This window comes from Pogona vitticeps, chromosome 4, assembly GCF_051106095.1.
Source record: "Pogona vitticeps strain Pit_001003342236 chromosome 4, PviZW2.1, whole genome shotgun sequence".
NCBI lineage: Eukaryota > Metazoa > Chordata > Lepidosauria > Squamata > Agamidae > Pogona > Pogona vitticeps.
The window spans coordinates 52386690-52401979 of record NC_135786.1 but is presented as its reverse complement, the minus strand read 5'-3'; the positions used below and the strand labels follow the sequence as shown (position 1 = coordinate 52401979).

Here is a 15290-nt window from a genome sequence, read left to right as displayed (position 1 = left end):
CCCCAGTGTGAGACTGTAAGGCCATGTCATTTTTTCCTGTAAATCTTGTAATTTCGTGCTTCAGAGCACAACAAAGTGAGAGAGTCAGCAGGGAGTGAATTAAATTCCCCCATGAGAGCTCGTATGGGGTGGGCCTCTTCCATTCTGTCTGCAGTTCCCTTGGCTCTCATGCACCATGCTGTGCATCCCCTTAATCGAGCATCAGGCCTCATGTCGCCTCCTGCGTACCAGCCTGGCTTGGTGCCCTCTTGACATGTTCCGGCACCCGTCACAAGTCGTATTCTTCTTGCACAAGCCACTACCAGTTTAATAAACTCACACAGACTTTACAGGGTTCCCAAAGCCCATAAAACAGAGGGCTGTCCCTACTGTCCCCTTGTGAACAAAGCTCCCGTTGTGTGGCTAATGCAATTAAAAGGGGGTCTATTGGATACTTCATAGAGCTTGCTCAGGCACCACAGCTTCTTCTGGCAAGCCAGCTTTCTGATCATTATGGCAACTTGTGCTGTTGCTTACCTTCTTTTTCTCTCTTCTATATGTATATGCCTAGAACTCCTCTTGAACTTTGGTTAATTAATTAATTTTAATCTTTAAAAATGATGCATTAGAAGAGACTGAGAAGCAGTTACATGAAGTCTCAAAGACGCTGAAACATTTGCATTGGAGAGACGAGTGAAAAGAAGACTCAGAAATGTTTAGTGCCTCATACTTAAGAATTTTAAAAAAGGTATCACCTGAACCTGAGTTTCTGTTTTTTTTGGTTGTCACGTTGTCTTGAAGTACTTTACAATGATCTTTGAACTGACCTTTGCAGATTCGTGTTTTTCCTTATGGGGTCAGTGATATTATAAGAAAGAATCTGCATTGTAGTCAGTGAGGCCACAGAACTGAATGGATTCAGTCCAGGTCACATGGCAGGCCAGTACTGCTGTGTCATGAATTCAGCACTTTTGAATTGCAGTCAACCCTGATCTTCCATGGGAAGCTGTTCTTGGGCGAACTTGTTGCAAAATGGATACTGTCAAATAGGCAGCAGCTTTTCGCTATACTGTACTGTACACTGGAAGTGCATAAAAGCCCTGTGTGAGCTTGATGTCACAAGGATGTGAAAACCAGATTGTGCAACTGAAACTTTTAAACCATTGAATCTTGAACAGGATTTCATTGTAGCTACTTACTTTTGTCATTTTGGCTGGTGCTTCTAGTAGACAAATGCAAGGAAACTCTCATCTTTCATCCCAAAAGTCTCCCTTGATTTATTAGAACCACTTACACTAAAACAGACTATTGAGATACCGTGTGCTGATGCGTAAATTCATGAACTTGAATTCTTAGCTGTTTTCAGTGTTCAGTAAAATGTCTTTCATGATTGTTGTGGGATTTCTTAAACTGGTGTAATGGAATTTGATTATTACTTACCTTGTATATCTTACAAATGCAATCTTGAGTCTTACTTCACTAGTGACTGTGCTCTAAATTTATTCATAGAAAGGTGTATAATAACAACATGGAAGAGGGAGGCTGGAGGTTGCTATGGGCAGCTTTAGAAATGCTTGTGAGAATATTAGAAGTCTCAGTCACATTTACTTTTTAGCCAGTGAGCTCTTTTTCAACCTGTAAATAACAGAAAATAACATTGCACTTCTGTCTAGCATTTAGCGAAACTTTTTATAGACCATCTGGTCTCCTTTAGACACCTGTTTGGTGTCTTAACTTTAAGCAGCCTGAGGAAAAATTGGTGTGTGGAAGATGCACACATGTGGTGCTTTCATCTCCTTAATGGCCAGCATGTAATGCTATGCCAGTGTCAGGAGTTTCTTTGTCTCTCCCTTCAACCTATAGCTCTCTGTTGTATGGAAATTTGTTTTGGAATAGTTTTCTAGCTTTCTAGATCCAGTGTTTATGGCATAAAGTTAAATATTCCATTGGATTCTCCTCATACTAATATTGAAATAAATAATATATCTGGCTCGTGGTGTACAGTTCTAGTTGAATAAAAATGGTATGTGCATTTTGCTGCAATGAACGTCATATTGTTTATAATTACAGTTTGTAGAGTCATTCAGGCAAAGTTACCAGAGATACTTTATCCTGCTTTGATTCATAGACAGTTATGAGTATATGAGAGACTCCTATCTTTGTTCTGTTTGTGCCGCATATACCTATTTGCTTCCATTGTGCATATGCAGCACTACACTTTGCATGTGCATATCTAAATTGCAGAACTAGGTAGTAAACACTTTCAAAGCTATACACCCGTCTTATTCAAAACTACAACCATATGATTTCTTATCTTGTATTTGCATGCAATGATGTATGCAGTTATACTGCATATGGGGTAAATGTGCACTCACTAATCTGAGCCATGTGTAAAAAATCAGCTGCTCCTCCAGGCAGAGAGAGTACGGTACAGTATGAAAGGTCTAAATGCCTGACGGAAAGTAACTTTGTTCTTTATAGCTGGAAATGTGGAAAATTAACAAGCAGCTCTTTCTCTGGGACACACCCTGCAAGTGCCTCTGCTGACTGGGGAGAGCACAGCCGCCCTTTGGAAGCCAAAGCCTTGATTTACGGCGGCAGTGTTGACAGCTCAGTGGAACCCACATGCTGTTTGCAGCACCGCCAAGCTGGGCTATGACCTGCCGACCTCTACCCCTGTACTCCCCCCTCCTGTCTCTATGCTGTAATAAAAACCTGTCTTGCAGGCTGGGCTACAATGACTTTGTTGTTCAAATATATACCAAATTTTTTGTGTGTGTGGGGGGGGGTTAAATTCTTCTCAAAGCAAAAATAAGGAATGTATGAGGAAGCGGGGCTTTGGGAGCAACTGTTTTTGGTACCACAGGACTGTTTGTGTTAGAGGCTATTCTCTGCTTGCAGTCAGCTCCTGAGTAAAAACCCTTTTCCTCTGAGCAAGGATATGCTTTTTCCCCCCCTCTGAGGTATTGCCTTCTGGTCTGACGTACTTGGTTGCATTTCTTTCTTCTTACCCGTGCTTGTGTTCTTTCACACAGCCCATGTCTTCATATACATCTTTCATTTATCTTCAGCTAGTTGGCAATCATGGTTATGCATTTGAAATTTGGAGACCAGCCATTCTGCACCCTACCCAACCCCAAAACTAAGATCGGGTTCAAGAGTATAATTATTTGCTTCTGCTATTCAGAACTCAGCAATTTGAAATATTAAAAAAAACAATGTTCCCATTTTTATAGAATTAGGATTCAGTGCAGTTGATGGATTATTTATTCCACCTATAAGCAACCTGTTGTGTTATGAGAGGCTACCTGCACAGCCTGTGCCAAGTTGCCAAATTCCTCTCCCTTGGCATTGCACACTCCTGCATTGGCATTGCAGTTGTGCTAAGGAAGAAACACAAAAAACATAACTTTTCTTATATGTCTTCTTCCCCAGAAGACCCGGGATTCTGAGAGTCTGCCAAACATCTCTTGTTCAGATTGTCAGCAGCATGACTGCAGCAGTGAAGAAGTTATATGAGAAGACATGTTCATGTACTCAGTTCTTCAGCAAATGGGAAGAGATGTGATCTCTGGGTGTAGAGAGAGGAAATGTAAACCTATTCATTTCTAAATCCTGTGATGGGATAGAGGATGTGTGGGTGTGCACATAGCGATGTTACCACCCATGGTTCCTGAGGGCAAAGATTGCCCATCCCAATCTAGTCTACGTTTACTGAAAGCAGTATATGCATATTTTGCTTCTTTATTTATTTATATTGTAGGATTCGGGCCAGGTTACAAAGTTGTGTAAAACAATTTAAAACATAATATTGGGAGAGGGCTGTCCCCAAAGCAAATAGAATTTACCTCTCTGATCCATGGAAATAATTTCCAGTGAAAGTTTGCAGAAAGTTATAAAAAAAGTTCTGACTTGCTGTGAATGATCCATTGTGCTAATGCATGTTGTCTGGTTGCTCCTTCTTCGAGAAGGAGGGGTTAAAGAAAGCATGGCTTATGACTTTGTGAAAGATAAGATAAAGTGCAAGGTTTTAAGGGCACAATAAATAAACCGTGTGCGGAAGGCTCTTCCTGCTTGTAACATGAACAATTTGAAAGCATGTACAAGCACATGCCTTGTAAATAGTGTACCCTGGCTTATGGTGACTTTCAGACTGGAGCATTGTCTTTTTACACTCACTTCTTCTGAAACAACAGATGGTTTACCATTTCTGTGTTATTTAGTGGGAAATCAGCATTGAGAAAGAGGATGCAAGTCTTCCAAGTCAGGTAAATTAACTTGATTTACCTAGGATTTTCAGTACCTACTAATACTCTGTTTTTACACTGAAATTGGTGATCAGTAGTCTCTATTCAGGTTGCTCCTCAGGTTCACTTAAAATTTTCAGGTCATTTATTTGGCCAGAAGTCTTCTAGTGTTCTAGACATGTTTCTTCATTCTTCACACACATGGAAAAGAAATATTGACAGAAATGCAAAGCTTCCCACGGATCTTGTTCTTTGCATTAATTCTACTCCAGCATTGCATGATCCATACAGAGCAGTTTGGGAATTCTTACTTGATCTGTTGTCTTCAACACATGAACCATTTTAATTTTTCAGAGTTGTTGGCATATGTTGCCAGCCGGCTGCACTGGGAAGTTTTAAATGAGAGATTAACTTTTTTTTTCTTCTCATTCTCTTTTCTGTTCCTTTCTTTCCAGGCTCTTCAGGTGGCACGGCAGTTCCTTTTGCAGCAGGCGACAGGGTTGACCTCTCCCAGCAGCAATGAAAATAAGCAGCCAGCTGTTCAGGTGAGAGGCAGCAAAAACTTGGGCACTTCTTTTCAAACTACAGTAGGAAGAGTGAAGGTAATTCTTCTGGAAAGAGTGCCTTTGAAACATTGTGCTTTTATTATGCAATTTTAAATATGACAACGGATCCATAAATCAACTATACGACTGCTGTTGCAGAGTTCTTGAGAGTAAGGCATTGTAGCTATTCCCATTGTACAGATGAGGATAAAGTACTCCAGGAAATACCCTTTAGCAGCTGGCTTGGGGAAACCGAGTCTTCACCGAATTTGGATAGATTGTAGAGGAGAGTCAATAGAAGCTTCTCTGGATTTTGGTGTCTCTAGGTGCCTTCGGGGGAACTTTCCTTGGGGAAGGGGCTCCTTGTAATGTTGGTGTTGCTAGGTGCCCGGGGGAGCATTTTATAGCCCAACGAATAAAAATTGCTAAAAATTCATTGATTTGTATTTGTCGGGGGCATTGATTCATACAAATACAAATTGATGAATTAGCAATTTTTTAAACAAATTTGGTGATTGATTTTTTTAATTTGTGCTCAGCTCTGTTCATCTTTCTTGGATGTGATGGAGAGATTGTATCTACTTATTCAAAAACCAGCTTTACGCCCATGCTAGATTTTATGTAGCAAATATTTCAAAATAGTTTTTAAGCCACAGGTCGCTGAATGACATCCTTTTAGATTTTTGTACTTGCTGAATAATTCTGTAGAAGTAATACTGATATTATTTAATTCATTGAGGCTAATAATGGAGTAGTAGGCAGAAATATCTGGATTATTTTGAATTGGGACTGGCTTATTCTTAGTCTTGCTTTTGGCTGAGGACATATTTGCTGGATGCTTGTTTGTTGGGTTCCTGTTCTTGAGGAATTTTAAATAGTTGGAGGCACAACATTTCACTGAATAAGAGGAGAGAGAAAGTCTTACGTGTTGGGAAAGTTGACAGAAAAGGTGGACATCACAGTATTTTTGGGTAGGCCAGGAATCAAGAAGTGTCTGTTGTTCTGTAGTTTCTTTAAAGAACATTAAACAATAAGGAGAAAATATTTCTGGTGTCTAAATTGCTACCAGCAGTCTCAGTGTGGAAGGCATTTGTTGGTGATGTGACACACTAGGGTTTTGTGTCTTATCCCTTAAGGACTTAACTTGAAACAGTTCACAAATACATGAAGGGCCACACATGGTCCTTTTAAAGGTGAAAGCAATTGTCACAGACTACAGGTTTATTGGTAAAGCTGTCCCACTTGGTAATACAACAGAATGTGGTCATGATTTGTGATGAAACATCTCAGTTGATAAAAGGATAAAAAGAAAATCCCTAGTTACCACATAATGAATATATACTTTGATTCTGTATAGACATTTAACACTTAAGGCTGCAACATTATTTGGGTGCCAAGAAATAGTGAGAATTTTTATAGAAATCTTGCTATGAAGATGGGCTGTAGTTTGGATGCTTGCTTGTTGTGTTCCCATTCTTGAGATCAGCCTTGTCTTCCTATTGAGTTTCACCCACTTCTTGTGTTTGCCAGCTTCCTCCCTGTCTTGCAGGGGTCATCAGGTCTGATTATTTTCTGTCTATGTCCGCTGCACATGTGCTGATTAATTAGTCCATATTGCATCCTAGCTTTACATCAAATTCTACATGGAAATTTGTAAGCAGTTTATCCTAAAATATGCATTTTATCCTAATAGCAGGATACAAGTCCTTCTGGAAATGTTTTTATATGTTATGGTGAACACTCAATCCCAAAACTGAAAGCAATGCAGAATCAGAAGGGGAAATGTATTTTGAACTTCACATTAATTTATAAGGTGCAGATCACAACAGTTTGCTTCCAAGTGAGAACAGAATGTAATCTGTGAACAGTCCTACCATCTCCATCCATTTGGACCTTCATTTCCATCTACTGTCTTATCTGAACTCTTTATTTCATTCCTTTGTGCCCTGCTTTTGTTTCTTCAGTCTCAGTTTAGCTGCAGCCCATTCCTGTGGGCATGTTAGTAAAGTCTGCATAGCTCTGTGATAATACATGTTTTCTTGGATGAGTTCTCAGGTTCAATCTCTTGCATTTCCAGCTAAATGATATTGGGAAAGATTTCTGTTTGAGACCATGGATTGGCAGCATCATAGGTATCCTTCAATCTCGAGAGACTATGGTAACGTGCCCTGTAAGGAGGACTTGGAACAGTGTCTAGTATTTTGACGCTGTAAGCGAAGCTGGAGTGTCCTCTCCAGGGAACGAAGCCTGGGTAAAATAATATGGAGGATAGGCTGTTACCCAACAAGCAAATCCCCCCTCTCCACGTCATTGAAATAATCCAGTGGTAAGGCAAGAGCTAATACAACTGGTTTCAGCGACGTCGCAGGAGTTGACAGAATGACACGAACTGCCTCTGGGACTCCGACTCCGGATTTTGCCTCGAGGTTAACTCCTGAAGCCTTTTCCATCGATGGATATAGCCACAACGCAATGGAGGTTTGAAGTCGGAGTTTTCCTTCTCCTAGATGGGCTGCCTTCCAGGGCTGACGAGCCCCACCTACCCAGCCTGCTCCCTCATGGCATAGATGGCGATGGCAGCACCTCAGTGAGGAGTTGAAATCAGAGTTTTCCTTCTCCTAGATGGGCTGCCTTCCAGGGCTGAACGAGTCCCACCTACCTGGCATTGGCATCAAAAGATAGACAAAACTGGGTTAGAAGGACCAATAGTCTTTGGTATATACAGTATAAAGCAATGTCATTACGACCATAATCCATTCCAGAAGATGGGCATAACTCGAAATGGTCGTAAATCAAAGCACCATTTCTCACAGGAATGCATTGAAATGCAATTAATCCATTCCGGCTGAAGAAAAAAAATCACCAAAAAAAAAAAATCACTGCAAGACTCATTGGAAACATGATTAATCCCTTCCGGCTGAAGGGGGGGGGGAAAGAAAAGCAATCAAGCGTGCAAGACCCATTGGAAATGCACAGAAAACAAATGGAATAGATCAGAAATACAAAGAAAACAAAGGAAAAAGCAAGGGAAGCATGCAGGACCCATTGGAAATGAGGGGGAAAAAACCCAAAGCAACCAAACCCCCCAAGGCCCATCAGAAATAAGGGGGAAAGCAAAAAAAACAAAACAAAAAACAAACCCACAACCCCCCAAGACCCATCTGAAATGGGAAAAAACACTCCAAAAAGCTACAAATAGGGGAGAACCAAAAAACAAACAAACCCCCAAGACCCATCACAGTACAGAAACGTAACCCCCCAGCTCAAAACCACGCTGCAAAAACACCCAGAACAGTTTTTAAAAAGTAGAAAACAGCACCTTACCTTACCAGGCATCCCGAAACCTCCCTGCAAACACACACACATGCTCTCAGAAGCAGAAGGAGGCAGTCCAAGCCTCCTCCAACATACACACACTAACTGCTGAGGTGAAAGAGCTACAAAGAAGCAGCCTCATCGCCACCTACAGTGAGAATTTGAATTTCCCACCTGTTCCCCCTGCCTTTTTCTGTTCGTAAGTGGAAGCTCCGGTCATAAGTAGAAGCAAAAATTTGCAACCAGAGCTGGTCGTAACTCGAAACGGTCATAAGTAGGGACGTTCGTAAGCCAAGGCACCACTGTATGTCTCTATCTGGATAGCTTTATCCTGAGCTCTTTATAATGGATATTTCTTCATAGTTTACAGTCATAGGTGAAGAGGGAGAACATTGTTGCATTGACTATACTGTATAATGCAACATAAACATAAAGATGCAATTTGGTATGACTTTCCTGGGTAGTGAATTAGTCAGGTATCTGGTAAAGGTGCCAAGGTTTTGGTGGTTTCTTTGTAACTTAAGTCACTGTTTCTATTTAGATCAGGGGTCTCAAACATGCAGCCCGGGGGCCATTTGCGGCCCGCCAGACAATAGTTTGTGGCCCTCGCCTTGCCTGCCCCCCCAAAGCACCCACACATCCTCTGCTCTCAAGAGTAAAAAAAAGCCTCGCCTCACTCACTGGCTCTCTCCCAAGACAACACCTCTTGCCCCCTCCATCCGGAACTACAGCCTGCCAGCCAGCCCACCTGTCTGCCAGCTAAGGAAACTCCTGGGCAGGTTCCTCGGGTTCTTGCTCCGCTTGGCAGAAAATCTGATGCGGCCCGGCCTCACCCAGGCTCTGCCTCCAGCGGCCCCCAGGTAAATTGAGTTTGAGACCCCTGATTTAGATATAATGGTAATTCAAAATTGATGAGAATTCTAGCTTATTTTTCATGTGTACTTCCCATTATGTCTGAATGCAGACTTCCATTTCCTTTCTTCCCTGACAAATCAGCCTCCGAGGTCAGGGATGGAAGTTGGCTTCCCATTCTGAGAAATGGAGCTGTGAGAAATTGGAAATGGGTATCTGAAAAATTAGGTAATCTTTGGTGGGGAAGAATGTTTCTTAGGGACCAGCATCCTCCTCATCAAAAATCATTGTGGCTACTATGTTGGAGTAATCTTTCTTACAGAGAGGTTTGACACTGGAAGTTATGGTAGGTGTGGTAACAGATCGTGAAATATCAGAATGATGTGTTGGATCAGTTTAGACTGGGTTCCTCAAAGGACTCTTGCTTTTTATCTTGTTCGTGTGAAGAACTCTTTTGTGCTAGTATGATTGAAAAGTGATATGGAAAGGGCCAGCAGCAGATACTCTGTGCTCTAGTGCAGTGGTCCCCAGCCTTGGGCCTCCAGATGTTCTTGGTCTTCAACTCCCAGAAATCGTGGCTAGCAGAGGTGGTGGTGAAGGCTTCTGGGAGTTGTAGTCCAAGAACATCTGGAGGCCCAAAGTTGGGGACCACTGTTCTAGTGGATACAATGACAAACATCTGGGTTTTAATCCCTGCTTGGCTACGGAAACTCATGTATTTGTGTCTGGTGGAACTGGTAAAACCACTCCTTGAATTGTATTTATTTACCTTAAAAGCCCTGTTAGGGCCACTATAATCAGTTCTGACTTGACAGCACATAGTGCACATAACATGTTCTTGATTTAAACAAACCTTTTAAAGAAGTGGAGCTTTCAGAACCTGAAACACTTCCCACTTTATAGAAAATTTGAACCAAATTCTCTCATTTACTGTCCAAAACAGTGTTAAAAACCTCAGCTGATAGTGGTACTGGAAGAACTATTAATCCAAAGCGAGTAATCCTACTATACAAAGCAGTATTAAAAACCTCAGCTGACAGTGATATTGGAAGCACTCCTATTAATCTGTGGTGTATATAGAGAGAGCCAGATATTAGTAGAATTACAGAGCTGTTCCTCTTTTCATGTCTCAGATTTTTTTCTCAGAACTTTTAATTTCAAGTGTGATGTAATGCATCAGCATATAGTCCCTTTCCCTCACTAGAGACAGCTAGTTCTTGGCTGGGCAGTACATAATATGATGGCATTATGCCATATATTGTATTAATCTAGATATTATAAGTGAAAAAAGTGAAATAAACACAGAAATGCAACCCCTCTGTGTCTGGTGTAATGCCGAATCAGTTACGCTCTGTGCTGTTTAGCCTGAAAACTATAAAAGTGTCCTGCTTTTAGTTCTGGAGGTCCCCAGAGATGTTGCCAAGATGGGGGTTATTGCACATGTACACAGCAGCAAGGGCAACAGACTTGGGATATGAAAAGCGTTGCAAGATGAGCACATTCGGATCTAAAGGAGAAACAGAAAGGAAAGGAGGGGAAGCGCATATGAATGGAAAGTGACAATTTTAAATAGCTGTGTGGAGGGGTTCTCCCTTCAGGCTAATTAAATTTATCGGTGAACAGCAGGTTACCTTATTAGAGCCACGTGGGTTTAATTAACAAAGGAAAGTAATTAGCATGTTGTTTCCTGGAGCGGAGGGTCCTGCCTCTTATCAGACTAAACTCCAAAGACTGCTAGAAATGGAGGAAACCCAGTGGAAGAGGGTATGGAGGTAAAGGGGAGGCTGCCTTCAGTTTCTCTGGATGCCTCAGAGAACCAGGTTTTTTTTGGCACTGTGTGTTCTTGTGTTTTGTCCCTTGAAATACATCTGGAATAAAAAGAGGGGATTGTATTGCTTTTTGTTCTTCCTGTCACTTCCCCTGTTTTGTGTGGAACTGCACACCTGCAGCATAATCTCAAGTGTATAAGCTGTCTTCTCTTCAACCAGGTTTGTCTCATTTATTTCTCACTTGGCTGCCTGTTATCTAAACCTACCGAACTGAATCTAGAAAGTGTTACTTTGAAAGCAGTGGGGATTCTGTCTTCTTTCCTGATGCCCATTATGATTTATTGTGTATTATCTTAATGATAGTTGAAGAACTGTATCTTCAGAACAGTCAGATGAGAGTACATTAATTCTCAAAATTAAAGCCAGCTTAGAAAGTTCTGCTGATCAGTGTATCATCCCTAACTATTTAGGTGCAATCAAAGTGAATGTCTGGGCTCCCCACCACTTTCCAAACTTGTTGTGGAATAAGTAATATCAGAACCTGTTCCACATGAATACTCAGTTTCCTATATTATGATCCTTTTCCATCAGGAATGACTGTAATTTCCATGTAATAAGTGAGATAACTTCACTTTATTCCAAGAAGTTTCAAAGACCTGCAAGGAGTTTTCCACTGCCGTTGTTTTTTTTTCCCAATATGTTTTGGACTAGGCCCAGATACCTCATATATTGGAACAGTGGCAATGGAAGACAATGCAGATGGAATGCTTTAAATTTAGAAAGGGCAGATGGTGGTAGTGGGGAAAATCCTGTGTTAGGCAGAAGACAACTTTTCATGCCCTAATGGGTATTTTCCAGTCTTGAAAATGTGCCATAAAAATGCCGTTTCTGAGGAGTCTGTGGGACCTGATGGAATCCAGACCTATCCTTAAATATTTTCCCTTCTTTTCTAAACCACTACCATCACCACCACCTCCTTTCCCCTGGGCTTCCATCACACCTGTCTTGAAAGGAGTAGCCTCTCTGTGGAGAGGCAGGAGACAAGCCATCTTCATTAATGAGTTTAACTGAAAGTGAAGAGGGCAAAATCACAGCTAATATTAACAACAATAATTCATCAAGGCTTCTTTTGAACAAACAGTCAGCTTTTTCCAGTAGCTGTTTCAGGAAGGAAAGGCAGTCACCAAATGGAAAATATTTCGAAAGAACAAAGGCAGTAAGGGTGAAGTCAAATTCCTGTAATCTGTGAGTGTCTCTCATTATTTGTGTTTGTATATGTATGTCCATCTTTCTGTTTTTTTTTTTCTTCTTCTTTTTTTCTTCTTCACCTAGTGATTGTGGTTAGGGTATGTGTGTGTTGTATTTCTCACCTAGACTCATTCTGTCATTGCCTGTTTATCTTCTCTTTTATCCTTATTCATTCATGGCCTGTTTTCCTTCTTATACTTTGTTTTGCCGTCTCTTTTCTCTGCCCCCATCCACCTTAGCCCCTGCTCAATCCTTTCCCAATCTCCCCTCTGTCTATATGTCAGCTGACTTTCTCAGAGTTAATAACAGAGCCTGCCATTCTGTCTCCCTCCCCACCTTTTGTGTTGCAAAAGAACTTATGAAAGTTGTAGACCTGAGTCAAGAGTCGCTCATAACTCAGCAGTCTATTTCTCCTCCTCGTGTCCCAGTGTTACAGCTGAAGGAAGATCATAGTGAAGGGAGATAGAGGATTAAGCAGTCTCTCTTTGAAAGGAAGTTTATCTAATAATGGAATGGTGTGGGTGAGATTGACCAGGAGAGTTTCCCTCAGCGGTGTGTGTGTGTGTGTTTGAGAGCTGCGGGCTGACAGACAGCATATGGGAGAGAATGAAGAATGTATAGAGCAGAGTTTCTTAGGCGAAGGCTTGTCACGTGTATGTAGTTCACTGTAGAATGTGTGTCAAATTAATCTCAGTTCTCACTTCCGAATAAGCTGTGTGCCACCACAGGGCTTAAATGGAGCAGAAATGCTTTTCTGACTTTAGAGGGGGGAAATATGATGTACTTCACTTTTTCCACATCTGTTGGCCAGGATTGCATTGGCTTTCTCTTAAACTTGGCACCACCTAGTTTAAAAAAGGAGAAGCAGGGCTTTCCCCACCATTGACCGTTTTTTCTGCTGTAAGCAGGATGTAAGGATCTACAAACAGATTGCATGGTTGGGTACAGAAGGAGGGAGGAAGAAGGAGGGAATTCCCAGGTTTGGAGAATAAATGTTATTATTTCTGGACTGGCAGCCAGTTGATAAGATTTCCTCTTCTGTTACTCGTCATTAGGATGATACTCGGAAATAGCCTCAGAACTGACTTGTAAACACACACTACTTATACTGTGCTGCGGTAGGTATTGGAAGGTTGATCTCAGGTAGTGGTGGGTAGGACAGTGCTGCACAACACCCAGCAGGCACACTGCTAGCTGTAAGGCATATCTTGTTTTGACTGTTGATCTTAATGAATGGCAGAATGCCAAATAGTAGTATTTTACCTGCTATAGAACAGAAAGTATAGTCAAGCAGGTTCATGCACCTTTGTTTTAAAGTTTGTCTGTATGCCCTCATTTGGTTTTGTGTAGTTGTTTAATACAATTTTGATAAACCAGGTGGCAGGCAGACAAGTCAAGAGGCCTTTGCCCCTTGGAAAGGGATGGACAAACTAGAGCATAATGGGATCTACGGTTTTTATATACAGTATACTAAAATCCTGAGGTCTACCAACGAGACCATGTGCACAATAGTGGCTCATGGTTGTTGATGTACAATTGCCAAGCAAATTATTTCAGAATGCTTACTAAGCCCAGGGATTTGTTTTCAGTACTGGAACTAGAATCTACACTGAAATGTGTTGTTGTTTAGTCGTTTAGTCGTGTCCGACTCTTCGTGACCCAATGGACCAGAGCACACCAGGCCCTCCTGTCTTCCACTGCTTCCTGGAGTTGGGTCAAATTCATGTTGGTAGCTTTGGTGACAGTGTCCAACCATCTTGTCCTCTGTCGTCCCCTTCTCCTCTTGCCTTCACACTTTCCCAACACCAGGGTCTTTTCCAGGGAGTCTTCTTTTCTCATGAGATGGCCAAAGAATTGTAGCCTCAGCTTCAGGATCTGTCCTTCCAGTGAGCACTCAGGGTTCATTTCCTTCAAAATTGATAGGTTTGGTCTCCTTGCGATTCAGGGGACTCTCAAGAGTTTCCTCCAGCACCACAATTCAAAAGCATCAATTCTTCGGCTGTCAATTTTCTTTATGGTCCAGCTCTCACTTCCATACATTACTGCTGGAAAAACCATAGCTTTGACTATTCGGACTTTTGTTGGCAAGGTGATGTCTCTGCTTTTTAAGATGCTGTTGAGGTTTGTCATTGCTTTCCTCCCAAGAAGCAGGTGTTTTTTAATTTCGTGGCTGCTGTCACCATCTGCGGTGATCATGGAGCCCAAGAAGGTAAAATCTGTCACTGCCTCCATATCTTTCCCTTCTATTTGCCAGGAGGTGATGGGACCAGTGGCCATGATCTTAGTTTTTTGGATGTTGAGCTTCAGACCATTTTTGGTGTTTTCCTCTTTCACCCTCATTAAGAGGTTCTTTAATTCCTCCTCACTTTCTACCATCAGAGTGGTATCATCTGCATATCGAAGGTTGTTGATATTTCTTCTGGCAGTCTTAATTCCGGCTTGGTATTCCTCCAGTCCAGCCTTTCACATGATGTATTCTGCATATAAGTTAAATAAGGAGGGGGACAATATACAGCCTTGTCATACTCCTTTCCCAGTTTTGAACCAATCAGTTGTTCCATATCTAGTTCTAACTGTTGCTTCCTGTCCCACATATAGGTTTTTCAGGAGAGAGATAAGGTGGGCAGGCACTTCCATTTCTTTAAGAACTTGCCATAGTTTGCTGTGGTCCACACAGTCAATGTCTTTCGCATAGTCAATGAAATGGAAGTAGATGTTTTTCTGGAACTCTCTGACTTTCTCCATAATCCAGCGCATGTTAGCAATTTGGTCTCTAGTTCCTCTGCCCCTTCGAAATCCAGCATGTACTTCTGGGAGTTCTCGGTCCACATACTACTAAAGCCTACCTTGGAGGATTTTGAGCATAACCTTCTAGCATATGAAATGAGTGCAATTGTACGGTAGTTGGACCATTCTTTGGCACTGCCCTTCTTTGGGATTGGGATGTAGACTGATCTTTTCCAATCCTCTGGCCACTGCTGAGTTTTCCAAACTTGCAGGCATATTGAGAGTAGCACCTTAACAGCGTCATCTTTTAAGATTTTAAATAGTTCAACAGGAATGCCATCACCTCCACTGACCTTGTTGTTAGCCATGCTTTCTAAGGCCCACTTGACTTCGCTCTCCAGGAGGTCTGGCTCAAGGTCAGCAACTACATTGTCTGGGTTGTCCGGGATATCCAAATCTTTCTGGTATAATTCCTCTGTGTATTCTTGCCACCTCTTCTTGATGTTTTCTGCTTCTGTGAGGTCCCTACCATTTTTGTCCTTTATCATGTCCATCTTTGCACAAAATGTTCCTTTAATATCTCCAGTTATCCTGAACAGATCTCTGGT

General features: G+C 41.7%; 1 protein-coding gene and 1 long non-coding RNA gene across 4 annotated transcripts in view; one reads left to right on the top strand and one right to left on the bottom strand.

Moving 5' to 3' along the window:
• The window catches only part of FOXP4 (forkhead box P4), a 170857-nt gene that overhangs the window by 70511 nt on the left and 85056 nt on the right, over window positions 1-15290 (top strand). For all 3 annotated transcript variants that reach the window (XM_020796423.3, XM_020796408.3, XM_020796432.3), the window contains exon 3: window positions 4682-4771. In XM_020796423.3, coding sequence (XP_020652082.3) covers window positions 4682-4771 — 90 coding nt within the window. The remainder of the gene's footprint in view (window positions 1-4681; window positions 4772-15290) is intronic.
• LOC144589126 (uncharacterized) lies at window positions 7461-7858 on the bottom strand. The gene is made up of 2 exons (XR_013545028.1): window positions 7722-7858; window positions 7461-7688 (listed from the first exon to the last, which is right to left on the bottom strand). It is a non-coding gene; the product is annotated as an uncharacterized LOC144589126 (long non-coding RNA).